Source organism: Phascolarctos cinereus, unplaced genomic scaffold (assembly GCF_003287225.1).
Source record: "Phascolarctos cinereus isolate Bilbo 61053 unplaced genomic scaffold, phaCin_HiC Scaffold_1;HRSCAF=81, whole genome shotgun sequence".
Taxonomy (NCBI): Eukaryota; Metazoa; Chordata; class Mammalia; order Diprotodontia; family Phascolarctidae; genus Phascolarctos; species Phascolarctos cinereus.
The window spans coordinates 281,848,043-281,874,579 of NW_027555514.1; the positions used below are offsets into that span (position 1 = coordinate 281,848,043).

At 55.0% G+C, this 26,537-nt stretch overlaps 1 protein-coding gene across 1 annotated transcript; it reads left to right on the plus strand.

Moving 5' to 3' along the window:
• Positions 1–2,079: 2,079 nt before the first annotated feature.
• On the plus strand, positions 2,080–22,115 carry PICK1 (protein interacting with PRKCA 1). Its single transcript, XM_020982581.1, has 13 exons — positions 2,080–2,517; positions 4,046–4,134; positions 8,145–8,256; positions 10,548–10,676; positions 11,831–11,897; positions 12,801–12,890; positions 15,131–15,184; positions 16,365–16,427; positions 16,728–16,861; positions 18,066–18,158; positions 18,733–18,783; positions 19,353–19,497; positions 19,910–22,115. The coding sequence occupies exons 1-13, from the start codon at positions 2,095–2,097 to the stop codon at positions 20,167–20,169; spliced, it is 1,710 nt and encodes a 569-aa protein (XP_020838240.1). The 5' UTR covers positions 2,080–2,094; the 3' UTR covers positions 20,170–22,115.
• The last annotated feature ends 4,422 nt before the right edge of the window (positions 22,116–26,537 follow it).

Sequence of the window (26,537 nt, forward strand, 5' to 3'; positions counted from 1 at the left end):
GGCAATTGGGGTTAAGTGACTTGCCCAGGGTCACACAGCTAGCTAGTAAGTGTCAAGTGTTTGGTCTCAGGCCAGATTTGAACTCAGGTCCTCCTGACTTCAGGGCTGGTGCTCTACTCCACTGTGCCACCTAGCGGCCCCCCATTTCCTTTTGACAGAGGTATTAGACTCAGGAAAGGATGTAATAATTCTCTCATGCTATTCTTCTGGCCAAACTGGAAAGGATGAGTATGGAACTGGTTGACTGGCCGGACAGTGCGGTCATTCTGGTTCAGCGACAACTTGGAAGGTCTCCCAGGGCTTGGCCCTGTCCTGTCATTTAGTCCTTTAGTTAATAACTCAGATAAAGGTACAGATGGCACGCTTATCAAATTTGCTGATTACACAAAACTAAAAAATAATTAACACATTAGATTACAGTCAGGTTCAAAAGGACTTTGACCAGATAGAGCACAGGGCCAAGTCAAATGCAATGAAAATGAATAGGGGTAAAGGTGAAATCTTTAGTGGGCTTAAAAAAAAAATCAGCTTCCTGAGTACAATATGGGAGTGGCTGTAGAGCGGTTCCTTTGAAGAAGGTATGTGGGTGTTAGTGGAGTACAAGCTGAACACCAGTGTAGCGTGACAGGGCACCTAAGAAAGCTAACGTGATCACAGGCTTTATCAAGAGGCAGTGTCCAGACCAAGGGAGGCGACAGTCCTGCTGCCCTTTGCCCTAATGTGCTCAGTTCTAGGTGCCATATTTGAGCATCCAGAGGAGGGTGACCAGATGAGGCCTGGAGTTCGTGCTCTATTTGGATGAAGTGAAGGAACTGGGACAGCTCGGATGCAACAACGATCTACTAAGGCAGGCATGTGGAAGAAGGTTTGTTTTCTTCTGCTTGGCTCCAGATGCATTCCACAATCCAGCCAAACTGGATTTCTTGGCTTTTCCTCACACAACCTTTATTTCCTATCTCCATGCCTTTGCCTTGGCTGAAGCTCATGCCTGGAATACACTCCCTCCTCACTTAAAATCTTAGAATCCCCAATATCCTTCAAATTCCAGGGCTGAGCTCAGCATGAGGCTGTTCCCAATCCCCCTTCCCCCACCTGCCAGTGTCTTCCTCTGTGAAAACTTTGTATGAACTAGTATGTGGAAAGACATCCTGCCATAGTGGATGGAGACTTGGCCTTGAAGCCAGGAAGAAGTGGATTCAAGTCTTTCCTCTGACATACGGGTGGCTTAACCTGAGCGCTTCATTCAACCACTCAATGCTGTCTCCTCCATGATTCTATGTGTCAGAGGAATTTCCTCACCTGCTAGCGCCTCATAGCAGAGCTGCCAATGAAACTTCAGATTAAAATCTAAAGGGGGGGGGATGTTCAATAAAAATACAACATAATGCTAATCTGTGGTTCTTTAAATCAGTACGGTGGTTGTATTGGTTTCTTTGTGTTTGATAGTACTGGTTCCTATCTTTATATACCACTAAGGGCAGATGTTGGGTCCCTCAATAGAGCACTGGGGCCTTTCCTGTTTGCCTTTGTACCCCTGGAGACCATCACACTGCCCAGGTGGTCCAGTGCCTATGCAACTGTTGGCAGGGGTTCGAAGAAGTAGACACTGGCTTGATGGGAAGAGAACCAGCCCGAGGTGGGAAGGGGCTGCTCTGGAAGGTAGAAGTTGGAGGTCACAGAGGAGATGCTCCACCGCCCCTTCTGATCAAGTTTGAATTTAAAGCCCCATTTTACAGACGAGAAAACTGAGGCCCAGAGGTGAAAAATGACCGGGGTCTCTCCCTGCACCCCCCCACCTCGGGCCGGGGTCTCTCTCTGCGCCCCCCCACCTCGGGCTGGGGTCTCTCTCTGAGCCCCTCCCATTTCGGGCGGGGGTCTCTCCCTGCGCCCACCCCACCCCGGGGCGGGGGGGGGGCATCTCTCCCGGTCCCTCCCACCCCCGCTGGCCAAGGTCCCCGGCTGGCTCCGCCACTGCCCCGCGACTGCACAATGGGGGGCGCGCCGGCTGACCTCGCGCGCCCTCCCCGCGACGGGCAGTGACGGGAGGAGGCCACGGCCCCAGCGCCCGCACGAAGCCTTTGGGAGAGCGTAAGGATGCCGCTGGCCAGGAGGATTGGGTGCAAAGACGGGGGGCGGAGCCATGCCTCTCTGATCCAATCACTGGCTTCCACGTTCAGCTGGTCTCCACGGCGACGTGGAACTCCCGCCCCTACGTCCTCTCCCTTAAGCGCTCGGAGAGCTCGAGAGGAAACCGGAAATGAGCAGGGCAGGAGGCGGGGGAAGTACTGGAATGAAGGGGACGGGACTTCCGGCTCCTCCCGGGAAGTGACGCAACAGTCGCGGCCTCAGGCAGGTAGAGCGGCCGGTGACTCCAAGTGCCGACGCGGCCCGAACCCGGCCCGGGCCCCGGGGCGGCCGCCGCTTCCGGGGACAGGCCCCCGGGGGCCGGCGGCGGGGGCAGTGAGCTTCCTGTTTGGCGAAAGGAGGCAGAGGTCCGAGTTCATCATCTCCGACGTGGTAAGAAAAGGGGAAATAGGGGGGCGGGACTTGAGAGCGAGGGGGCGGGGCGTCCATGCAGTGGCAGATGAGGGTTAGAACGTAAGGCGCGAGCAGGGGCGGGGCTTGTAGCCGGAAGGGAGGGGTTACTGGGTGGGGCTTTAGTGAGGGGCCGGGCCAAGTGATTGATGGGGAGAGGGAGGAAGGAGCTATAGCACCCGGGGGAGAAACTTGCAGGGGCGGGGACTTAGGGGGCGGGGCTTAGGAATTGAGGGCAGGAGCTGAGAGGGGTGAGGACCTGGGATGGTTGGGCGGGGCTGAAGGAGGGGGCACAGATTCTGAGACCCACCTTCTTCAGTCCTCTGACACCCACCCTGAGGTTGGGAGGGTGGGTGTGGCAGTTTGGGCGGGGTGGGGAAGTGAATACTTCCTGGACCCAAGTTCAAATCCAGCCTCACAGGCTGTCTTAACTTCTGCCTGAGTTTCCTCTACTGTGCAGTGGGGATAACAGTGGCACTTCCCTCGGAAGGCGAGCGCAGTGCCTGGCACGGTCGTAGGTGCTAGATAAGACGCTTATCCCTCTCCCCTCCCCCATTTACAAAACTTGGTTTCTCCCCAAAGGCCTAGCACAGTGCTGTGCGCGCTACAGGCACTTAATGAACGTTCTTTGCATCGTGAGCCATTCCCTAGCTCCGGGCCTGGAGGGGTGCCAGGGACAGAAGCCCTGACACACTTCGGATCGTGACATGGGGGATGCTGGGATGTTCATAGAGTGGGGGAGGGGTGATAAGGGTCATTGCCATGGGAGATGGGGACAGCCAGGACCTGCCCCAGGTTTAGTGAGAGCACTAGATTTTCATCGTGGTTCTGATGGCCTTATGCCCTGGTTAAGTCTTAGCCTCTGTTTCTTCATCTATGAAATGGGAGTGATCAAAAAATGCTTTCACATAATTATTATATTACAAATTTCCATAAGAGGCTCCCATTTGCTTGAGAGCAAATAAAGCTTTTTGAGTAAGGTCATATAGAGAGTAAATCACAGAGTGAAGATTTGAAAGCAGGGCCTCTAGATACCAAATCCAGCACTTTTCAGTGCCTGGTGTTGGACATGTAGTAGGGGGCCTAATAAGTGTTTTGCTTACTTAGCGCCCTCCTATACTTAGATACCCACCCTCTACCTGTAGCTTGACAAGTCATTTAACATTTCTGAACTTATCAGTGAAATCGGGTTTTTAGACTGGATTCTAGTCACTAGAAGTGACTCTGAAGTCCATTTCCTTTCAAAATCATCTTAAATAAAGTTGTGCAGGAAGGAAGGGGCTGGAATAGGCCACAGGCATACAGATGTGACGAGAAGGGAAGGGGCTGTGACTTCTCTTCTCCAGTCAGGGGCTGATCTGGGTATTCCTCCTTCCCTACCTGGCCCTCCGGGGAGGGTGAGGAGCCGGGACCTACAGCAGGTACAGGGGAGAGAAAAGGGACAGAATATCAGGACCTCCTTCCATCATCACTTGAGTTCTCTGAGACCTTTGTCCTCCTTCCCGTGCAGGACTGGACAATCGGCCTTCGAGGCCAGCCTGTCCCCAACCTTGGAATCATGTTTGCTGACATGGATTATGACATTGAGGAGGATAAGCTGTGAGTATCCCTAAAGAGCACTTTCTTCTAGGATTTGAGAGGTGATGGAGGGTTCTGGGCACCTGTGTTTGAGGTGGGCATGGATAAACCAGAAGTACCCAGAAGGGGCAAGCAGGGTGGGGAGGGGCCCGGAGCCCGCTTCACCAGGGGCCTGGTCGAAGGAGCGGGACACGTGCAGGCTGGAGAAGGCCCGGGAGCCAGGCCAGCTTCCTTCATGTCTGAAGGCCTGTTATTCAGGGGAAGCATTGGATTGGTTTTGTTTGGCCCCAGAGGGCAGCACCAGCAGCGCTGGGGGGAAAGATTGAGAGACATCCCTTCGGGTTTGATGTCAGGGGAGGCTGGCTGACAGTTTGGCCGGCCGCCTGTGAGTGAGGTTGGGACTCACTCCTTGGGGGTCTCCTGGTAGAGGCTGTGAGTCCGGACGCCACTGAGGTCTCCGAGTCCCGGACCCTGGAGAGCCCCAGACTGTCTCCAGCGTGGCTCTGGTCCTCCCAGATCCCTTAGTGTGCCTTGTGGCCGTCGGCGTGGAATGCTTGAAGGGGAAGGCAGGGCGCTGGAGGCAGGCCCGTCCCCTGTTTGTCATGCTCTAAGATGACCGCTTCGGTGTCCTCACGAGCCTGAGGTAGCAGTAGTGTGAGAGCTGCTCTCCCGCCGCTGCTGTTGAGTCATTGTTCAGTCATGTCCGACTCTTCATGACCCCGTTTGGGGTTTTGTTGGCAGAGGTACTGCATTGGTTTGCCGTCTCCTTCTCCAGCTCATTTTACAGATGAGGAAACTGAGGCAAGCAGGCTGAAGTGACTTGCCCAGGGTCACACAGCTAGTAAGTGTCTGAGGCTGGATTTGAACTAGGGAATCCAGACCCAGCACTCTGCACTGTGGTGCTACCTAGCTGCCCTCTTCTCCCATATTACAGATGAGAAAACCAAGTCTCAGAGGAGGTTACATGTCCTGCCTGCCCAACATGCCCTTCCCTCCTGTCTGTTGTGTATACAAGGCAGAATTTCCATCAAGCCCTCCTGCTCCCCCAGCCCACGTCCTTATCCCTGGCACTGCACTGCCTCCTTGCCAGTTTGGCTTAGCAGAAATGCCGGTTTTGGAGTCTGGGGTCCCACTCTGCTGCTTATTCCTGAGTGCGCCTTCTCTGTACATCATCATCCTCCTGGTACAACAGAGGAGGGCTAGATCATCTTTGCTAACGCGAAATCTTTTTTTAAAAATATGTTTTTACTTATCCATTAACTATTTCCCTGTTACATGTAAAAAGCATTTTAACATTCATTTGAAAGAAAGTTTGAGTTCCAACTTCTGTCCCTCCCACCCCACCCCCAACCTTTGAGGAGGTAAGCCATATATATATAATATACATATATTAATATATATATATAATATATATGTATATATATATATATATGTATATATATATGTATATATATATATATGTATGTATATATATATATGTATATATATATATATGTATGTATATATATATATGTATATATATATATATATATGTATATACACACACGCACACACACACACACACACACATATGTGCTTTATCTTTGTGAACCTGTGCAAAATGTGTTTCCGTGTGAACCATGTTGCAGAAGAAAACACACGCACAGTAGGAAAGATAAAGAAAGGAAGAAGAGTCAGCTTCCGCGCACGCTCAGGGTTCCCAGCTTCTCTCTGGAGGTGGAGAGTGTCCTTCCTCACAGCCGTGGAGTGGTCCTGGCTCCTCGTCTGGCTCTGCGCCTGCCTCTGCCCCCAGGAGGAGCCAGGGTCTTCTAGGGTGAGCCGAGCCGAGCCATTCGCCTTCCCCTGGAGGCGCGGGATACCCCCCGAGGGCTGTGCCCAGCTGAGTAAACACCGGCTCTCAGGCGTCCCCGAGCGGGTGCCACCGAGGCCTGCCCCTTGCTGGTCTGAGGAGGGGGAGCGAGCGAGGAAGTGGCCTGTGACCTCAGAGGTCGTACTGCCGAGCTCTGCACGGGTTGTTTCCGGAGAATGGAAGCTTCCTGAGGGCTCAGAGCCCAGCACACAGTAGGCGCTTACAAAGCCCTTGCTGATTGGGTTGCCTTTTTATCCTTAGTAATAACTTGCATTGTTATTGTCTTTTTACATCCCCAAAGTGACCTTCTGAGGGGAGCAGAGCACGAAGCGTTTCCCCCATTTTACTGAGCAATTCAGTGACTTGCCCAGGGCCCTTCAGGCCTTGTGCCTAGGAGCTAGGACTGGAATCCAGGCCCTGTGAGGCCTGGGGCCCCAGCCCCATCCGCGGGTGAGTCCAGATCCTTACCCAGTACGTTTGGAAACCTGGGCCGCTGGACTTGGAGTTGGGAGGACCTGAGCTTGAATCCTCCTTCAGGCCCTCACCAGGTATGTTTGTGACCCCAGGCAAGTCACTTAACCTCTGCAAGCCTCAGTTTCCTCATCTGTGAGATGGAGATAGCATTTTAGCCACGACCAGACCCTCTGTCCCCAAGATTCAGGGAGTCCTCCCGGGGAGGGCATCAATTCCAACATCTCTCCTCTCCTCCCTTGCCTCCCCCATCAGCATCTTGGATTCTCAGCACATTCCAATCCCTCATGGGGTTCAGGAGCAATCCTCGAAATCTTGTCTGAGCCCCTGAACTAAGCTGAGCTCCTTGGAGTCAGGCACTGTCTCTGTGGCCTTAATGTTACCAAGTATAGGGCACGGTGTATCCGACGGGCCTGAGACGCGTTTGTTTATTGTTTACTATTATTCTGCCTGGGAAGGGGATGTGGCTGTCATGTCCCTATCAGCTCAGGGCCGGCCCTGACCCGAGGGTTTTTGAGGTCTGTGGAACCAGGAGGTGGTAGCTTAAGGCTGGCAGTGGTGGCCAGACTGGCCTCACTCAGGCCCCTGGGCTGTTTCTCCTGCCTGGAATGGCCTCGGTCCTCCCCCTCACTTGTCCGGGGGCTCCCCCAGCCCCCAGCAGCTGCCTGTGCCCTGCCTCGTCCTCTCTGCAGTGACGGAGACCCTTGTCTGCCCTGTGAGAGTGCAGGCTTTGTGAGGCCGGGGCCCATTTCAGTCTTGGGGCTTGTCTGCCCAGGGCCGGGCACAGGGCGGACCCTTCACCAGTGCCTGGTGATTGATTGATCGATTGCTAGCTGCCAGCCCTCATCAAGCATTCACTCAGCACTTACTCTGGGCTGGAGGGTCAGAGGGTACAAAGATGAATCGTAATAGCATCTCGCATCACCATGGGATTCTAAGATTAGCAAAGTCTTTTACTCACAACAGCTTGTTGAGGCGGGTGGCCCAAGGGGATCGCCTCCATTTCAGGGGGGGCTCTGAGGTTCAGAAGTACAGAAGTGACCCAAGACCGCCTGGGAAGAGTCAGAGGGAAAACCAGAAGCCAGAGGTCCTGACGCCCCGGCTCAGAGCTCATTCTAGTGTGTTGTACTGGTGCTCCTCCACCACTGCCTGCCACTTGCTTTGGTCTGGTAGCGAGCGAGACGTGGTGTTGCTTTACAATTGGCACCGCACGGGACGGATAAGGGCCGTGACATAGGAGGCTTCGAGGAGCCTCTGGGTCAGTGGAAGTGAGGAAACCAGCCAGAAGCAGAGGATGCCATCATGTGGGGGGAGGGGAAGAGCACCGAGCTCCCCTGTCCCTCATTGGCACACATAGGCCAATTTTCCTCTCTAGACCTTGGCTTTTTCATCTCTGAAATGGGGCTAACTAAATCCTTGCCTCACCTGTGTCGGTCCCGTGACCTGGGAGATAGGAAAGCCCTTTGTCACCTGAGCCTCCTTGTAGAGCTGTGTGGTGCTGTCCTCACGGTCTTCTTGGAAGACATGGTCTAGGATTTGGGTTAGAAGGGAGGATGTTCTGGGCAGGGGGACTCTCTCCAGTGGCCTCCCCTGTGCCCCCCTCCTTCCTCTCCTCTGCTGTCAGGTGCCCGTGGCTTTGGCGGATTCTTCCTTACCCTTTGTCTTCTGGCTCCTTCCTGCCCTTACCCCCTTCTCCTTTCCTGTGCTCTAGCGGCATCCCCACAGTTCCTGGGACCGTGACGCTGCAGAAGGATTCACAGAACCTGATCGGGATCAGCATTGGGGGAGGGGCTTTGTACTGCCCCTGCCTCTACATTGTCCAGGTATGGGGGCTTGGGAGTAGGGAGAGAGGGAGGCTTCTTGGGGTCCCCTAAAAGGAGGGCAGCCATGAGGAAGGGCTCATTCAGGAATGATTGGGAATGATTCTTTATTGCTCAGGACCTTTTTCCTGCCTAAGATTCCCAATCCCCCCCAAGCATTTTGTAAGCACTAAACCAGGAAATGATGCTACATCACGTATGAGGTTACCTTTGGGACCCGTAGACCTGGAGTTGTTCCAGGAGTAGAGACAGATTGACGGTGGGTCATCCATACCCTCTCCCCTTGTCCATCCCCTGACCAAGGCCACATGCTGGCAGATGCCTCCCCTTGAGGAAGGTTTCTCGTGACGTGCCACAGGCGTCTGCCCTTGGGGATACGATGGGCAGCATGGTGAATCAGTGGTTTGGATGAAGGCACAGAGGACATGCTGGTCAGATTCATAGACGGCAAAACCTGAATGCCTGGAAGAAGGGAGGGGCCGGATGATGGGGGATATTGTGGAAGGGTGGGGGCTTCTGGGATCCTTAGTGGTGTGGCTGGTGGCCCCAAAGCTGTCATAGGCCTGCAGAATTGGCTGACACGAACCATGTGACGGATAGTCCGGACAGACGGAAAGCTGTACACCCGGGGTCCAAATAGTCTACTTTACAGTGCCAGGACTGGGGAATCTTACTGTCCTGCGAGCTCATTACCAGCCACAGTAGTGTGAGGGGACTGCCCTCCAAAGCCGATTTGTTATTAGATCATACAGAAGAAGCCCAGGAGGACGGGTGTGCTCCCACTGGCTTTGGCCTTGGTCAGATGGCAGGAATGAATGAGTGAAAAGGCATTTCTTCAGCACTTAGTAAATGCCACCCACTGGGCCGGTGCTCTAAGCAAAACAGGCCGTGGCCTTGAGGAAGGAGCTCACGTGCGGGGGGAATCACGGAGCGTTGGTGGTGCTGACGCGGTGGCTGTTCTTGGAGGCAGAGGTGGAAAGTGGTGATGGCGGGTGGGAGGAGCAGCCCAGGGATGAGGGTGGTAGATGGCGTGAGGCCGGGTGGCCTGGAAGCAGAGGCATGATGACAGCTCACAGGCCAAAGCCGCGAGATGATGAGGTTTTGGGAAGGACATTGTGTCCAGAAGGGACAGGGGACAGAATTCAGAGGCAGAAATGGAAGACAGTTAGCTGAGAGAACAGAAGGCCGATGTTAGCTCCTCCTGATTGTAGCCGTCAGCGCTGCAGTGACCCTCCTTGGTGAGGAGTGAGGCTTCAGGGAGAGGAGATGAGGGTATCAGAGGGGCGTGAGAAGGGGCTGCTGCCCTTCCAGCCCTCAGGGAGGCAGCGCTCCCCTCGCCCCCCTGCAGACAGGCCTGCCCCTGCCCCGTGGCTGCCACCTCTTTGCGGGGGGGGGGGGTGTCCTACCTTCCATAGGCAAGGCCAGTCTCATCGCTCTGTCCCACGACTCCCCATCACGTACTTGCAGATGGCCAGTCTTCCCTCCCACCCCCAGGCCTCCCCTTTTCCAAAGTAGAAGTGTCCTTGGCTCCTTTTGCCACGCCTCACACGGCCCATACCCTTTGCCGATGTGGTAACTGGTCTCTGGATTTTCAGTGTCCTTGAAATGTGGCACCTGGAAGTGAACGCATTGTGGCCTCAGGAGGGCTCAAATCAAGCTCTCCCTTCCTGGTCCTGGGCCAGGTTCTATACCCCTCCACTTGTAGCTATTGGCAGGTAGGGGGTAGAGCGTCAGGGCCTGGAGTCAGCGACACCTGAGTTCAAATCCTGCCTTGGACCCTGATGAGCTGTGTGACCCTCGGCAAAGCCCTTCACTGCTGCCTGCCTCAGTTTCCCTTTCTGTAAAATGGGACCCCCCCCCCCCGTTGTTGTGTGAGGAGCCTGTGAGATGGTGGTTGCAGGTCACTTGGCTGGCATGCAGTGGTCACTGTATAAGTGTTAGCCTTTATTCGCTACTCTTGTGTCTCTGTTTTTGTGTGCTTTCATCTTATCTCGAGCTTGCAGCCCACTACAAAAACTCCCCCGTCTTTGTCGCCCAAATGGCTGCCTGCCCCAGCCGCCCCCGTCCCGGGACACGGGTGACGGTGACTTTGGGGACGCAGAGGCAGGATTTGACCTTTCTCCCTTTTGAACTTGATCTTGCTTAACTCCCTTCCTTAGTGCCTGGCGTTCTGAGGCTCTGTCTGGCACTCACTGGGCAGGGGGCTCTCCCAGAGCCACGGGAGGCGGGGGGAGCGGCGCAGAGCTGCTTGAAGTGCCACGACAGAGAGTGGCCATCGTCCCCCTCCTCCTCAGGTTTTCGATAACACCCCTGCAGCCATCGACGGCACTGTCGCGGCTGGCGATGAGATCACCGGTGTCAATGGCAGATCGGTCAAGGGGAAGACCAAGGTGGAGGTGGCCAAGATGATCCAGGTCGTGAAGGTAAGGAAGGGCCGGGGTCCAGGCGTCAGGCCCGAGCGGCGCCCGCCTGGGGACACGCCACACAGAGCCCTCAGCCTATGGCTTCCAGGGATGACCAGCGCAGCTGGCCTGAGATCGGCCAGCGACCAGCGAATGTTGATCGGGTCTTCGCCGCTGGAGTTTGGGCACGGGCGAGGGGAGATCAGCAGCACGGAAAGAGATGAGAATGTACTCGTGGTCCTCAGGAGCTCGCTCCTGCCTAGGGAGCGGGAGAGGAGGCTGCCCGAGGCTCGCTGGAGAGCCCCAGAGTTGGGGAGGGAGCCTGAGGACCTAGAGGGGTTCTGCGCCCCTGTCCTGGAGCGTCCCTTTGTCTGTACAGCCTAGACACCGGTCCCCTGGCTCCTCTGTTACCTTTCCTCCTTTGGGTAGGTCGCAAGCTCCTTGAGGGCAGGGATTGTTTTATTTTTTTCTCCATACCAAATCATCAGTAAGCATTTAAGTGCTTCTGTATGCCAGGAATGTAGTAGGTGGTTAATAAATGCTCGCTGGTTGAACAGTTGCTTCTTGACCAAGGGTGGTGGGTGGGGGAACCCCCCAGAATAGGTTACAATGTGTCTTCCCCTTCCCTGCCATCCCTGAAGCAGGCACCCCTTCTTTGGGGGGTTGACCAAGGGTTCTTACTGCAGTCTCTCTCAGCTCCCTCCCCCCGCCTCCACCCCGTCTTCCCAAGGGGCTCCTGAGTCCTCTGTTCACCTTCCCTCGCACACAGTAGCTCTTGGTGCCGGGAGGAAGCACCATTCCCATTTCACAGATTTTCCACCTTCCTGAGATGCGAAACCAAGGAAACGAGGGCCTGACTGAGCGTGTGTAGCTTGGAGCAGAGAAGAGAAGGTGGGGGGTGGCCTGAGGGCCCTTTTCCAGCGTCTGAAGGGCTGGCATGTAGAATGACCCGCCCCAGAATCCAGGGAAGGCAGGGAGCATTGACAAAGCCCCTCTTGTGTGCGGGGCACCATGCTAACACTGAGGATACGAGGAGAGGCAGGCAGCCCAGTGCCGCGCCCCGGGAGCTCCCGGTCTGACCCCAACCAGGCGGACGTGCAGCAGCCCTGCGGGGGCGGCGCAGAGATGTGGCACGCGCAGGCCCGTGACCCGGCCCTCCGTCTTGCTCTTCCCAGGGTGAAGTGACGATTCATTACAACAAGCTCCAAGCCGACCCTAAGCAGGGCAAGTCCTTGGACATTGGTGAGCGGCCCACTCCTCTTCTCACTCCAGTGACCCACGCCGAGGGTCAAGAGCAGGAAACAGAAATAGCCCCCAGCCGTGTTGCTTGTGCCCTTCCCAGACCATCCCTGAGCTCCCCTGGGCACGCTCACAGTTCTGAAGCTGCCTGGGGAGGAAGGATGGGCACCCTCCCTCTCGGAGTGTGACTCCTCCTGCCTCAGTGCTCCCTGGGCAGACTCCCTTGTCCCCTTTCTTCTAGCGATCCCAGTCCCCAAATTTGAAATACTCTAGTGTAGCCCCCGTTTTGCCCTCCCCCTAGTTGGTTATTCTTGAGGCCTCTGACTTCTGGCCCAGCCTGAAGTCCCAGGCCCCTTCAGATGGTTCCGGCGTCAGCTCCAGGCCAGCCTGGCGGCGGTCCCTTCCCTGACCAGCCGTGGCCTCAGCCTTCCCGGCTGCCCAGGGCGGGGCTAGTTGGGGAGCAGACCTTGTGGTGGAGCCCGTCCCCTCCCCAAAGCCCTTGGCCTTGATGGCTACATGGGAATGAGGGAATAGCAGACCTGGGAGAGGTTTGACAGATGAGGAGATGAAAATCTCAAAGGGCAGGGGTCTTATCCAAGACCATCCCTGTGAGTTAGGGCAGAGCTGGGACTTGAACTCGGGTCTTTGGACTGCATAGGTGAGGTCTGACCTGGCCAGTTGGCAACTCCAGAGCCTGGTGCCCATGCCCTGCGCTGTTGCGGAGCGGGGTGCCTGGCCCGGAGTCCCAGCTCTGCCTCTTCTCAGTTGTGTGACTTTGGGCAAGTCACTCCCTGGGGGGCCTGTGTCCTTCTCTGTCCCTCAGGTGCCGCGCCCCCCCCCCCCCCCCCCGGTCCGGATTGGGGGGGATGGGCCACCAAGTGCTAATCACCTCCTTCCTATCTCTAGTGTTGAAGAAGGTGAAACACCGGCTGGTGGAGAACATGAGCTCGGGCACAGCGGACGCTCTGGGCCTGAGCCGGGCCATCCTGTGCAATGGTGAGCTGTGGACCCGGGGGCACAGAGGCCTGGGTTCAGATCCTTGCCTCTGACCCTTCCTGGCTTGGCGTCTGGACCTGGGCCAGGACTCATGGCCTTCTTGGGTGACCGTGGGCCAGGCGCAACTCCTCTGTGTCTCAGTCTCCTCCTCTCTGGCCTTAGATGGAGGATCCCGAGTCAGTCCCTTGTCCTCTGAGCCTATTTTATCATCGCTACTGTGTCTTGTACTTGACTTCCCAAGGTTGTGAAAGGTTCAGCTGAGATAATGTGCATAAATCATCTTACAAACTCGTGTTTCCTTGGGATCTTGTCAGGCTCACCTGTGGGGTGGACGAGAAGGAGCTGGAGTCTGTGCAGCCTGGGGTCTCCCTGGTCCTTCCCTAAGACCCTGGGCTCTCGAGCCTTGGCCTGATGATGCTGGAGCCCCAGCTGGGCCCACATCTGTCCACCCCCAGGGGGGAGGGGGCGACCATCACTCCCACTCACTCTGTCTGTCTGTCTCTGTGAATTTCTGTCTCTCTTTCTTTCTTTCTCTCCTCTCACTTGGTCTCTGTCTCTCTTTTTCTCTCCCTGTTTCTCTGTTTCTTTCCTCTCAGCCGTTTTTTCTCTCTGTGTTTCTGTTTCTCTGTTTCTTTCTTTCTTCTCTTGGCCTCTGTCTCTGTCTTTCTCTCTGTTTCTCTTTCTCCTCGGACTCTGTCTCTCTTTGTCCCTATCTCTCTTTTTCTCTCCCTGTTTCTCTGTTTCTTTCCTCTCAGCCTCTGTTGTTTTTTTCTCTCTGTGTTTCTGTTCCTGTGTTCCTTTCTTTCTTCTCTCTTGGCCTCTGTCTCTGTCTTTCTCTCTGTTTCTCTCCTCTCTTGTGGCCTCTGTCTCTCTTTCTCTCATCTATGTCTATATAAAATCTCAAGTGTACCCAGTGAGACGGCGTGGCCGCCGCCCACCATCCCCAGCCTGAGTTATACATAGCCCGGCGCAGGTCTGTCCGTGGCAGGGTGGGCCCTGCTATAAATACACGCGGCGGTGAGAGGCTCAGCTGGCCAGAGACGCTCGGCTTTCGTGGACGGGCTGGCGACGGAGCCTGTGCCAGATGCCGTCTAAACGGGATGCTGCTATTTTTACCTCTTCTGGCTATAAATCCTCGTTGCTGTAGTTACCGTGGAGTTGGGGCAAAATTAGAACTGGTTGTTGTGGGCTGGTTTTTGTTGTTTTTTTTTAAACTTGCCAATTCTTCCCCCTCTGCCTGCCCCCCCAAAATAGAGCTTCTAAAAGGAGGCTGTCATGATGTCCCATGACCCAGCAGAGCTAAAAACAGCCTTGAGGCGCTTTCGTGGCTCCAGGCCGTGGCGTTCGTCCTGCCCTCCCATCCCTCGTTTCACGCTGCCGGGGAGACCGAGGCCGGGGATGGGGGGGGCATCAGGGCAGCTGCTGCCTCTGTGAGGTCCCCGAGGCCCAGGAGGCCCAGGACGGAGTGAGACCCCGTGAGCCCAGAGCCTGAGGGCGCGCTGCATGCAGACAGTCAGGGAGCACGAGCCCTGCCCCAGCCTCTGGAGGAAACCACAGAGGAGGAAACTGAGGCGCAGGTCACACAGGGAGTGAGGAGTCAAGTTGAAGCCAGGCCCTCTCCCTCTACTGCATTACCTGTCACCCTGCAGGTGTTCACTAAGCACCTACTGTGTGCCAGGGGACAAAAGCAAAAGGGAAATTGGCCTGCCCCACTTCCAGTGAGCTTATGTACAGAAGAGATGAGGATTGATTTGGGGTGGGGCAACAGATATCCAGGGGAATCAGGAGAAGCCTCCTGAAGGAGCAGGCCCTTGAAGAGAGCTGAGGGTCCAAGGTGTGGAGTGAGGAGGAAGAGGCAGCAGCGTGGGCAGGGAAAGGCAGGCCAGCCTTTCCAGCTGAGCCGAGCTTTGGTGAAAGGGGAGAATGATGTGGAATTTGGAGTTTGGAAGCATGGACTGGACCCAGAGTGGGCCATGCTTAGAATGAGGCCTTTGTGTCTTAGCCTAGAGGCAAGAGGGAGCCCTGGGGAGTTCTTGAGCAGGGGAGCGATGTGGTCCTGCCCCTGCTTCCTTTGGGGGCCTCCGTTTGACCGCTGTGCCGAGGACAGTGGGGGAGGGGAGAGGCTGCACATAGGGAGACCAGTGCAAGCAGGAAGCTGGCCCTGAATGTGGGGCCCCTGCCCACGTCTGCCCGCGATGCTGGGCTTGGGCTGACGGCCCTGCCGGGCTCTCTTTCCTCAGATGGTCTGGTGAAGAGGCTAGAAGAGCTGGAGCGGACGGCCGAGCTGTACAAAGGTGAGTGCCCTGGCCAGCTGACCCCCTCACTGATCGCTGCCCGGCCCTCTGTCCTGGGGCTGCCGGACGTGGGGCCACAAGGCAGAGGTTAACGCAGTCTCCAGCACTCGCTGCTGGTGACCTTGGGCAAGGCACTTCCCTTGTCAGGGCCTCAGTTTTCTCTTCTGTGCTCTGTTAAGGTAAAGCTGCATAGAAAACTGAGCTGTGGCTCGTGGTTGGGCATAGTCCAGGAGGGCTCCCTGCAGGTGGTGAGTCCCTGGGCAGTGGGGGTGGGGAGTCTGCGGCCACACGGATCCCCTTCACAGAAGGATTTGCTCTGTCAACCTTGGACTCAGTCCAAAGGCCGCACTGAGGACTAGCCTTTAGCCCTTTTGGGCGCAACGCCCTCTCTTGCCCCCTTCCCGGTGGGTTAGTGAGAGGTGCGAGGAGGCCCCATATCGGGGTCTGCTCACGGGGTGGCCGTGGCCAGGTCCTTGCTCTCCATTTCCTTTTGTCTCCGCCTGTATGTTGAATCTTAGGAGAATGGGTGCTGACTTAGGCGGGAAAGGAGAGTTACACACGTAACAAAGGATGTCTGTGCGTGTTGACGAGGGATCCTTGGAGATCCTTTACTCGAGTAAAAATACCCTTGCTGGGGCCACATACACTGGGACTAGTGAAGAAAATCTGGTAGAGAGCCCAGTGTCTGTGCAGGACCTGGCATTGATCCTGGAAGCCGGGGACATCGCGCTGGAAAGCCGCCTTCCTCCCAAGCAGGGAGTGAGGAAAGGGTTCTACGCAGGGAAGTTCAATGCTGCCTCTGACTCCCTCCCCTGGGCCGCGGCTTCCTCCTCTGTGACGGCCCCTGAGGTGGTTTCCTGCTCTCGGTGCATGGAGCTCCACTCTACGGGCCTGGTGCCTTGGTCACACCTGGCCTTCAGCTCTGGGCTTGTGAAGCCAGAATGCCCCAACTTCCCCCCCATGAGTGTCCGGTTGGCTTCCCCTGTCTGAGCGCCGTGCTCCCCTTCCTGGCTTCTGCCACAGTAGGACAGCGGGCCTGGGAGAGGCTCTGGTGCCCCTCTTCCCCTGGCCTCTGATCAGATTGTGACTGCTGGGGATGGCTGGAGGCTTCTGGGTAGTGTGTGTGTGAGGGGAGGGGCTGCACAGCATGTGAGGGGTAGTGTTCCTTGTCCTTTGCCAGGTATGACCGAGCACACCAAGAGCCTTCTGCGAGCCTTCTTTGACTTGTCCCAGACGCACCGAGGTGAGGATGGAGGGGCGCCTCCCACGGTCTGGGGGACGTGGGGGATCCTAGTGTTGCACAGCCCTGGTCACGCCAGCTTAGGTGCCCAGTCAGCAGCGGGTGTTTAGGAAGCGCCCGCATCCTCCATCCCCAATTAATGCCAGATGCTTGGCCCTGCTTTCTTGGTCCCCGCACTGATGTTAGCTGACCCAGCCCTGGGGGGCAAGGGGCCTGCTTTTACCACCCCCACCCCCTCCCTCTGCCATGCTCTCTCCCAGGGGTCCCGGGAGGGGGCTCCATCACGGCATCCCTGTCATGCAGCCTTTGGAGACGTCTTCTCAGTGATTGGGGTCCGCGAGCCCCAGCCAGCAGCCAGCGAGGCCTTTGTGAAGTTTGCAGAAGCCCACCGTAATATCGAGAAGTTTGGGATCCGGCTCTTGAAAACCATCAAACCCGTAGGTTTGGCCTGACTTGGGGGGTGTGGAGTGTGGTGGGTGGGTGTGTGTGTGTCTGTGTGTGTGTGTGTGTGTGTGTGTCTGTGTCTGTGTCTGTCTCTGTCTGTCTGTGGGGGATAGTAAGTGAATTGTGTCTGTGTGTGTGTGTCTGTGTGTATGTCTGGGGGGGGGTAGTGAGTAAATGTGTGTGTGTATGTGTCTGTGTGTGTCAGTGTGGGGGCGCCAGGGATCCCCTGCATGTCGTGATGACCCGGAGGAGGGCTGGGGGGACCGAGCCAGTGGGTGCCTGTTGTGTGAGTCCTGCCCTGGGGCAGAAGAGGGAGCAGAAGCCTCGGGGCCCTCCTTGAGGCAGCCCTGACTTCACCCTGGCCAGGAGCCCCCGAGGTGCTCCTTGACTGGCAGATTGATGAGCCTGCTTTGCTTCTCTGAGCCTCAGCCCCCCTCTCTGTCTGAGGGAGGTGATCTCCCTGACCCTTCTCCCCATGCAGTGTCTCTGGGAGGACAGTGCTTTGAAAAGTGGGGAATGCTCCTCTGGGGGATTAGCAGGAGTCAGGAAGCCCTGGGTGGGAATCCTGCTTTTGATAACTCCAGGGAGTGATCTCGGGCAGGTTGACCCCTTGTGCTCTGGGGACATCTTGAGACTAGAGGTTGGAAAGACCACTGTGGAAGTGTTTGGCATGACTACAGACGTATAACCTGTATTGAGTGGCTTGTCTTCTCAATGAGGGTGGGGGTGGGAGTAAGGGAGAAAATTAGGAACCCAAAGTTTTAAAAACAAATGTTAAAAATTGTTTGCATGTGCAACTGGGAAATAAGATGTATAGGCAATGGGGTACAGAAATCTATCTGGCCCTACAGGAAAATAGAAGGGGAAGGGGATAGGAGAAGAGGGGAGAGATAGAAGGGAGGGCAGATCAGGGGAAGGGGCATTCAGAATGCACGCCATCTTGGAGTGGGGAGAGGGATGAAATGGGGAGAAAATTTGGAACTCAGAATCTTGTGGAAGTGAATGTTGAAAACCTCCCGTCCAGCCTCCAGCCAGGGTCACCCTTGACCTCTGTGGGCCCTGGGCAGCTCTGGAAACCTGGGAGTTGCCTGCACAGATGAATACAATCACAGGGTGTGACCCCAGGCCTCAGGCCCCCTGCCCTTAGTCGGGTCTGACAGGATCTGCTGCTTACACAAGGCCCCTGATCCCCTGCAGATGCTGACAGATCTGAACACGTACCTCAACAAAGCCATCCCTGACACCCGCCTCACCATTAAGAAATACCTGGATGTGAAGTTTGAGTACCTGGTGAGTGACGTGAAACACGTGACCCAGGGCTCTGTGAAAGGGGACCCCGGAGGGTTGGCCCGGGACAGACCACGCCTGTGCTGGGGACCAGGCTCCTGGTGAGGGGTCACGCGGTGGCCCCTGTGCCAGCACACAGACCCCAGGGCCAAGAGTAGCCCAAGAGCACCTGGCAGTGGCTGGCACCTTCACTGGGCCTAGCTCATTGCCCACCCCCCAGTGCCAGGGCAGCGCTTCCCCCCCCCCAGGGGCCTGGAACCCAGACTGTAACTGGGAGGGGCCAGGAAAGGCGAGCCCGGGCGTTAGCCTTTTGTGACTTCCACAGTCTGGGCCTGGTCTGCCCATCCTGGAGAGGCCAGAGTCGGAGCAGACAGTCTCTCAGGCTCCTTGTAGCTGGCTTTGCCCTGGGCTGTCCAGCGCTCTGGAAGCAGACATTTACTGGAGCACCTTGTGTGAGCCACAGCTCTGCAGAAGCTCTTGCTCAGCACTGACCCCAAACCTGCCCTCCTCTGCCCTGGGGCCTCCGGAGGGTGCGGGCGTGCCCCTCACCCCTGCCCTTGGCTTCTTTCCCTTGCAGTCTTACTGCCTGAAGGTGAAAGAGATGGATGACGAGGAGTATAGCTGCATTGTGAGTGCCTGGACGGCGCAACCCCCCCACCCCCGTGTGTCCACCCCCTGTGTCCACTCCCTCGATCTTTCCCAGTCTCCACCATGGCTGCCCCGCACTGCCTCCCAGGCTGGCATGGAGCCTGGGCCTTGCCCAGATGACCTCGGGCAGGTCTCTTCCCTGCTTTGGGCTCCATCTCCCCTCGGTAAAATGCGGGGCCCCCCTGGCACTGTCCCCTGGACCTTGCGCTCCTCTGTAGGATGCCTGGCCCGGCCTGTCCTGCCCACAGCATGCTGAGGGTGGGCGCGAGACGCTTAAAGAGATCATGGGCGGCCTCCCTGCCCACCACAGGAGGGGCTCTGAGGTCCAGGATCCCAGATGGGAGGGGCTTCATGAGGTCGGGGGCACACGGGTCCTGACGGCTTTGGTGGACAGTGGAAAGAGTCACTGACCAGGGTAGCCACAGGACCTGGCCCACAGCCTCCCCTCTGACTGTGCCCTCACTGCTGTCCCCCGTCCTGGGCCCCCATGTGTCCTCCTTGTTCTGCACTCCCTGACCTGTCTTCCCCTCGCACCCGTCGCCTCCGCAGGCTCTTGGGGAGCCCCTGTACCGCGTAAGCACTGGCAACTATGAGTACCGCCTCATTCTGCGATGCCGCCAGGAGGCCCGGTCACGTTTTGCCAAAATGAGGAAGGATGTGCTGGAGAAGATCGAGCTGTTGGACCAGAAACACGGTGAATGGGATGGGGGAGGTGGGTGGGGCCCAAAGGTCCCCAGGTGTTAGAGCCAAGGACAGTCGGGAAGGCTCTGTGCCAGTTAAAGCTGCCTCATGAGGGAGCGGGGCAGCCTGTCAGGTAGTGAGTTCCCCATCTGTAGAGTTGTTCAGGCAGTGGTGGACAAGATAGGATGGTGCAGAGCAAACAGAGCACCCTGGCTTGAAGTCGGAGCCCCTGGGCAGGTCACTGGCCTTGTTCGGGCCGCAGATGGACCCTCAGCCAGCCCCTGGGCCCTGTTGGGTTGGGGGTGACCTTGGGCACGTGGCTGCTGGGAGCCTCTGCCTCTGTCCCAGGACTGGTGGGCGGGAAGGGAAGGCGGGACGGCCATCAGGAAGCTGACCCTGCCCCCTTCCCCTCCCCGGCCCCCCAGTCCAGGACATCGTGTTCCAGCTGCAGCGCTTCGTCTCCACCATGTCCAAGTACTATGACGACTGCTATGCCGCCTTGCGGGACGCGGACGTCTTCCCCATCGAGGTGGACCTGGCCCGGACCACCCTGGCCTACGGCCAGAAGGACCTCTACACCGAGGATGAGGATGAGGAGGGGGGGGCTGCCGCTGCGGGGGAGCCCCAGGGGCCACGAGGCTGCCAAGAGGAGAATGGGGAGAAGCTCATTGACATGCCCGAGTGACCCCCACGCCCCCAGGTGGGGTGCAGGGCTGGTGAGGGCTGGGAGGCCTGGAGGGGAGACATGGGCCCGCTGCCCAAGGCAACTCATAAAGAACTGCTGGTGTGGGGGCTGACGTCTCATCTCTGCCTCTGTCCCAGGCCAGCTGAGGGGCCCAGCCTCAGTTTCCCCCACTGCCAGGCTGTGGCATCCCCCTGGGCCCCTAGTCATTACCCATTCAGTGTCTCCTCCCCAGCTGGGGGGGGGGAGAAGGAAGGAGAGAAAAGACCCGTCCCCAAGGGTGAGGGTGGGTGTGGGGCCGTGCCGTGGTCCCCCTTTGAATCTCCTGAACTTTACTCAGGGAGGGGCCCCTTCCCTTCTCTCTGCCCTAATCTGGCCACCCCCCTTCCGGTTTCTAATCCTTCCTGGCTGGAGTGGGGGGGTCAGTAGAGGCCAGACCCCTCCTCTGCTGGGGCCAGGGCTGCCTTTCCCAGCCTCCTTGCTTCTGGGAGGGTGGGGGAGGCAGCTTCGCTTAGCTTTCCCCCTCTGCTCTGAAAGTGGGCCAGCCCCCCAAGGTTCCACTGTGGTAGGGGGGTGACCAGACCTCACACTCAGGGGTGCCCCTTATTTATTAAGCTCTCCCTGCCCCTCTGCTTGTGCTCTGGGGCTCTGGTGCCTTGGGCTGAGGCTGGGGGTCGGGGTCCGGGGAGGGGGGTTGGGAATCCTGTACTTTAATAAAGAGAAAGCTGGATTGTGACTTTTCAGTGACTGCCCCTTCTGGGCTAAGTGAGGGAGGCTGGAAATTCAAGGCCACAAACCCCCTTAAACTGACCTCTCCTCTCCCCACCTGGTGCCTGCCCTGCTTCCTCCCACGCTCCCCCGCTGCCGCCCAGACCTGGGGCGGGCCTCCTTGCAGAGGCAGCTCTAGACCAGGTGCAGTCCTGCCCCTTTCCCTCACTGTACCTGCCTCTCTTTCCAGATTGGAATGTTTGTTAGGGCTCCATCTGCTGACCACACCCCCGCAACAACAGCCTGCCCCCAGGGGCCAGAGCACATCTCTAAAAAAAAAAGTTTTTATTGATGCCTTTTGCCTTCATTTCCCATTCGCCTCCCCGTGGAGCTCTCCTTTGTTAATCAGAAGCGTCTCAGGAGAGCCAGCACCCTCTGACTGTGTCGCGGAAGGAGGGAGCCACGTTTCCTCCACTCTCAGGACCCAGCGTGGCCATGGCTTGTTTTTAAATGTTTAAGTGTCCTTCATGTGTCTTGTGTCACCAGAGCTTCCCTAGCATCCCTTCCCCTCCAGAGAGCCATTCTTTTAACAGAGAACTTTTTAAAGACAAGAAGAAGAGGAAAAAGGCAGAGTAATTGAGCTGAGAACCTGCCTCCCCCGGGGTCTCCCCTCCCACACCCCACTGGGGTCTTGTTTGTGATTTTGCAGCCTTCACTTTGGACTGTTTGTGGTCCTTTCCATTTACGCCGTGGTCGCTGGGTCGATTATCTTCCAGGCCCTGCCGCTTCCCTCCGCATCAGTTCATTCAGATCTTCCCGGGCTTCTCGGCATTGATCCACCCACGTTTCCTACAGCACGGTCACAGTCCATTCCATTCCCATACATTTAAGAGAATTCCTTTAGCCGGTCCCCATTTGATGGGCCTCTCCTTTGTTTCCAAATCTTAGCCGTCACAGAAAGTGCTGCTGTAAACATCTTGGTGTTCATGGGGATTTTTCTTATTGTTGACGGCCTTATGAATAAAACGTAGGAGCGGAATCTCTGGGTCAAGGGTGAACGTTTCCGTCACTGTAGTTGTAGAAGTCTCCGTTATTTTCCAGGGTGATTATACGGATCCACAGCTCGGCCAGTGGCCTAGTGTGCTTGTCTCCCCTAACTCCTCAGCCTTGACCTTTCCCATCTTCCACCTTTCTTCCGGTTTTCTGGGTGTGAAGTAAAACTTCGGGTTGTTTGATTTGCATTTCTCTTGTCATGATTCAGAGCGTTCTTACTTGTGGTTGTTGAGGACTGGCAATCTTTCTGAAAACTGTTCACATCTTCTGATTACCTGTCTTTTGGGGGACAGCTTTTGGTTATATTTATGCACTAATTACATAAAAGATAAAAAATGCTTATCAAAAAAAAAATTTGGTATAAAGCCCCTCCCCCCACTTCACTGCTTTTCTTCTTTCTTCTAGGTACATTAGTTTTGTTTTTTCAGAAGCATTTCACTTTCAGACCAAAGTAATCTACCTTGTCTTTTGTAATTGCCTCTATCTTCTGTTTGGTTAAAAATTCATCTACCAGTAGCTGGGAAAGGTACGCGATCTGTTTCCCTTCTGATTTTTTAATATGATCCCTAATACTAAGGTGACGTTTCCATTTAGAATGTATTGGGGAGGGTGGTGTAAGATTTTGGCCTGTGCCTGATTTCTGCCAGATTGCTCTGTAGTTTTCCCAGCAGTTCTCACATAGGGGGAATTTGTATTTTCAGGTTAACTGAACGCTTGAGTTGCTGAATTCCGCTGTTTGAGTCTGTGTTATCTAGTCTGGTCTGTTAATCTACCTCAGCCTTTACTTTGAATAGGTCAGTGTCTGGTTTTGGGTTCTGTTCTTCTACGTTGTTGTAGTGTAGATGATATTTTCCTGGTTCTACTTACCTCACTCAGCATCAGTCAATAATACCAGTTTTTCCCTACTTCTGGGAATTCAGATTTGTCATTTCTCATGGCACAGTAATATTACATTTGATTTGCATCTCACAATTTGTTTATCAGACCTCCCTTTTCAAGGGAAACCTAACAGTGAAAGTCTCCCCCGTCATCTCACTTGTAACCCACAAGCCCCCACTCCCAAGATGCCTCCTAAGATTTCTGTTGGGGAAAGTCCTTAGAAAAGCGCTGCACTTTGCCACTGACCTTGGAGCCTTGGGACTGCAGTTTGAGTCCTTGTTTTGCCACTTCCTCCCTCTGCGGCCTTGGGCAGGTTACTGACCTCTCTGCAACTCAGTTTCTTTGTCTGTGAAATGAAAGGGTAGACTGGATGATCCCTGAGGTCCCAGCTCTGGGTCTGTGGTCTTGTGATTGGGTTTAGATCGTCTGGTCCAACTGTCACTTTATAGAGAAGGCAGTAGGCCCCGGTGGTTGGGACTTAACATGGTACGCTCAGCTGGTCGTGAGCAAAGCTGGCTGTGTGACTCCCAGGCTCTCCTCACTATACCTTTCTTTCTATCAGGCCACCGCATGAGATAGAACTAGATCCCAGACTTGGAGGAGAGGAGCACAGACCCCAAGCCGAGCTCTCTAGCTCAAACCTAACCCTGACTCCGCTGTCCATGGCCACTGCCTACCTGATGCCCTTGAATGGCTGATCCCAGCACGGTCCTCCTACCCGGGTTCCCGTTGTTCTCTGTGTCACCCAGCTCGGCCAGCAATGCCGAGTAGTTAAAGGTTTGGTGAAGAGAACCCTGGAGATGAGGCCTAAAATAGGAAGGAACAGAGCATGGCACTGTGGAGAGAACCTTGGGTTTGGAGCTAGCAGTGAAGTCATGCTGTCCTGGTGGTCAAGAGGGAAAGATGGTGGCCAGGTGGTCATCCAGTTAGGCGAATTCAGAGTGGATTGAATGATTGGACCCAAATCAGGATTGGCGGTTGAATGTCAACAGGCAGGGGGTGGGTCTCCACTGGAGGGCCTCAGGGACCTACATTTTTTTCATAAATAAAGTAACAGTATTTTTACCCTTGCAGATGGATGACACAAGGCTGGGAGAGGTAGCTAATATTCTGGATGACAGGATGAAAAAAATATAACAGGAAAATGAGCCAAGTCTAATCAGATGAAATTCCATGGCTATAAATAAATGTCAGATCTTAGCCTTGGGTTCCAAAATCAACCACAGTAGTATAGAATGGGGGATGTGTAGTTAGCCAATGATATTGTAGGATCAGAACTGTAGAACTGGAAGGAACCTCAGAGATCATCTGATAGCCTCTTTTTAAGTTAAATTTTTATTTTTTCCCAATTACTTGTATGATTTTTTATTTTCAAATAATCTACCTTACTGAGAAAGCAAGAAAGAACTTTATAAACACACATGATGAAGCAAAATAAATTCCCGTGTTTCCCCTGCTGCGTCCCCCCCATGTGTCAATCAGTACTCGAGTCCATCCCCTCTCTTAGGAGCTAGGGAGATGACCTGTTTCACCATGATTCGTCTGGAATTGTGGCTGCTCACATAGTAGGCACTTGGTTGATTGAGCAGAGTTCCTGCGCCTGCTCTTCTACAGACTGTTCTGGTCCTGCTCACTTCTCTGCATCAGCTCACAGGAGTCTTCCAAGGTTTCTCTTAAAACTGCCCCCTTCACTGTTCCTTTGTGCACACTAGTATTCCATCATGTACACCAGAACTGGGTTAGCCTTTCCCCAACTGATGAGCATCCCCTTGGTTTTATCTTTGCCACAGAAAACAGCGCTGCTGTAAGTATGCTATAAATATAGGTCCTTTCCCCCATTCTTTGGTCTCTTTAGTCAAAGGGTAGGCACAGTTTAGTAGTGTTTTGGGCATGGATCCAAATTGCTTTCCAGAATAACTGGACCAGCCCACTGCTCCATCAACAGTGTATTTGAGGGGGCAGCGAGGTGGCACAGTGGATAAAGCACCAGCCCGGAAGTCAGGAGGACCTGAGTTCAAATCCGGCCTCAGACCAAACACTCGACGCTTACTAGGTGTGTGACCCTGGGCAAGTCACTTAACCCCAATTGCCTAAAAAAGAAAAAAAGAACCACTGTGTCTGATATCCCTGTTTTCCCACAGCACCACCAGCATTCGTCATTTTTGTTTTAAGATGCATTTCTCTAGCAGTGATTCTTAGCATATTTTCACGTGGGTATTGGTAGTTTGGTTTTCTTCCTCTGAACACTGACAGTTCCTAACCTTTGGAACCATTTATCATTTGGGGAATGCAATTGCCTCGTTTTACCCAATGAGGAAGCAGGCCCAGGGAGAGTCAAAACCATACAGTAGTCCTCTTCAGAGGCGGCATGTGCAGCCAGGTCCTCTGACTGCAAGAATTGGGGCTGTTCCTATTGTGCCTGTGTGTGTGTGTGTGAAAATGAGCCAAAGTTTTTGGTAAACTAAACTACAAGGTCAACGTGAGACGACAGAAGATGGGCCTTTGAGGAACATGGTGGTCAACTGGAGCCATGAGTGTCCCTGAGTGCCCTGACTTTGTCAGATGGAGCTTGAGAATCGTGTTCAGTTCTGGGCACCACAGCTTGGCAAGGACAATAATAATGGACACACAGCCCCTTAGAACTTGCACAGTGCTTTGATGTTATTAACTTATTTGAGCCTCAAAAAAGTCCTTGTAGGAAGTCCCCCCAAACCCATTTTACAGCAAAGCAAATGGAGGGAAGTGATCTGCCCAAAGTCAAACAGCTGGAGTCAGAGGTGAGACGCTGAAGCCAGGTTGTCTTCACTCCTGTTAGGCATTTCACCCGCTGCACTCCTCTCCCCGTGCACAGGATGGTGGTCAGGTGTGGAGACCATCCTATTCAGGACGGGGGGAGAGGCATCTTCCAAGCATGTGAAGGGGTCTCATAGGAGGAGAAAAACGTGTTCTGCTTGGCTCCCCAGGAGCGACTGGTGGGGGGGGAGTTACAGAGAGAGAGACTTAGGCTTAATGGAAGAAAAAAATGACCAATCAATGCTGGCCAAGAGTGGATGAACTGCTTTGACAAGCATGGGTCCTTGTCGCTGGAGGCCCGCCGGCCATGTGCTGGGCCAACGGTGTCAAACTGAAATACAAGTTGATGACTACAGCGTACGTAAGGATGCCAGCAGGCAGCTTATGGACTTAGAAGACCATGCACTAACATCTATGTCCTATTGCATTTTTATTAATTTTGTTAATTTCCAATTACATTTTAATCTGGTTTAGGCAGCAGCAGGGAAGGGCTTTTGACTTCTTTCAAGGATTCCTGTTCAGCTGTGGGTTGGACCAGCTTCACTGGAATCCCTTTCAGCTCTGAGGCCTGAGGGTGGAGGACTGATTGGCCCAAGCTCACATGGTGAGCTAGTGTCATGTCAGGGAAGGAATCCAGGTCTCGTGGCTCTCAATGTTATTTCCACCATGGGGTGAGGTATGGAAGGAAAATGGCTTCCCCCTTGCCCCACACACATACCTTCTCACTCTCTTACGGAGGGCATTAAGGCTAAGCAAACAGCCTTGCTTAATTAGGGTCTACCCTACTTCTAGATCTAAGAAGGTACAAGGGACAAGCCTTATGTTACATGCCAGATCACTGGGATGAGAACCTAGGAGTCCTGCTTCTTAGAATTTCTTGAGGGAAAGAGGAGTGGGATAGCCCTAGATTATATGTCTCTATGCCCCCATGATTCTGT

Bases quoted from the DNA above. Each gene is read 5' to 3' on its own strand.
- PICK1 (XM_020982581.1), top strand. From the start codon at position 2,095: ATGCCGCTGGCCAGGAGGATTGGGTGCAAAGACGGGGGGCGGAGCCAT. The intron at 2,518-4,045 runs GTAAGAAAAGGG...CTTCCCGTGCAG, and splicing joins AGTTCATCATCTCCGACGTG to GACTGGACAATCGGCCTTCG. The intron at 8,257-10,547 runs GTATGGGGGCTT...CCTCCTCCTCAG, and splicing joins CCTGCCTCTACATTGTCCAG to GTTTTCGATAACACCCCTGC.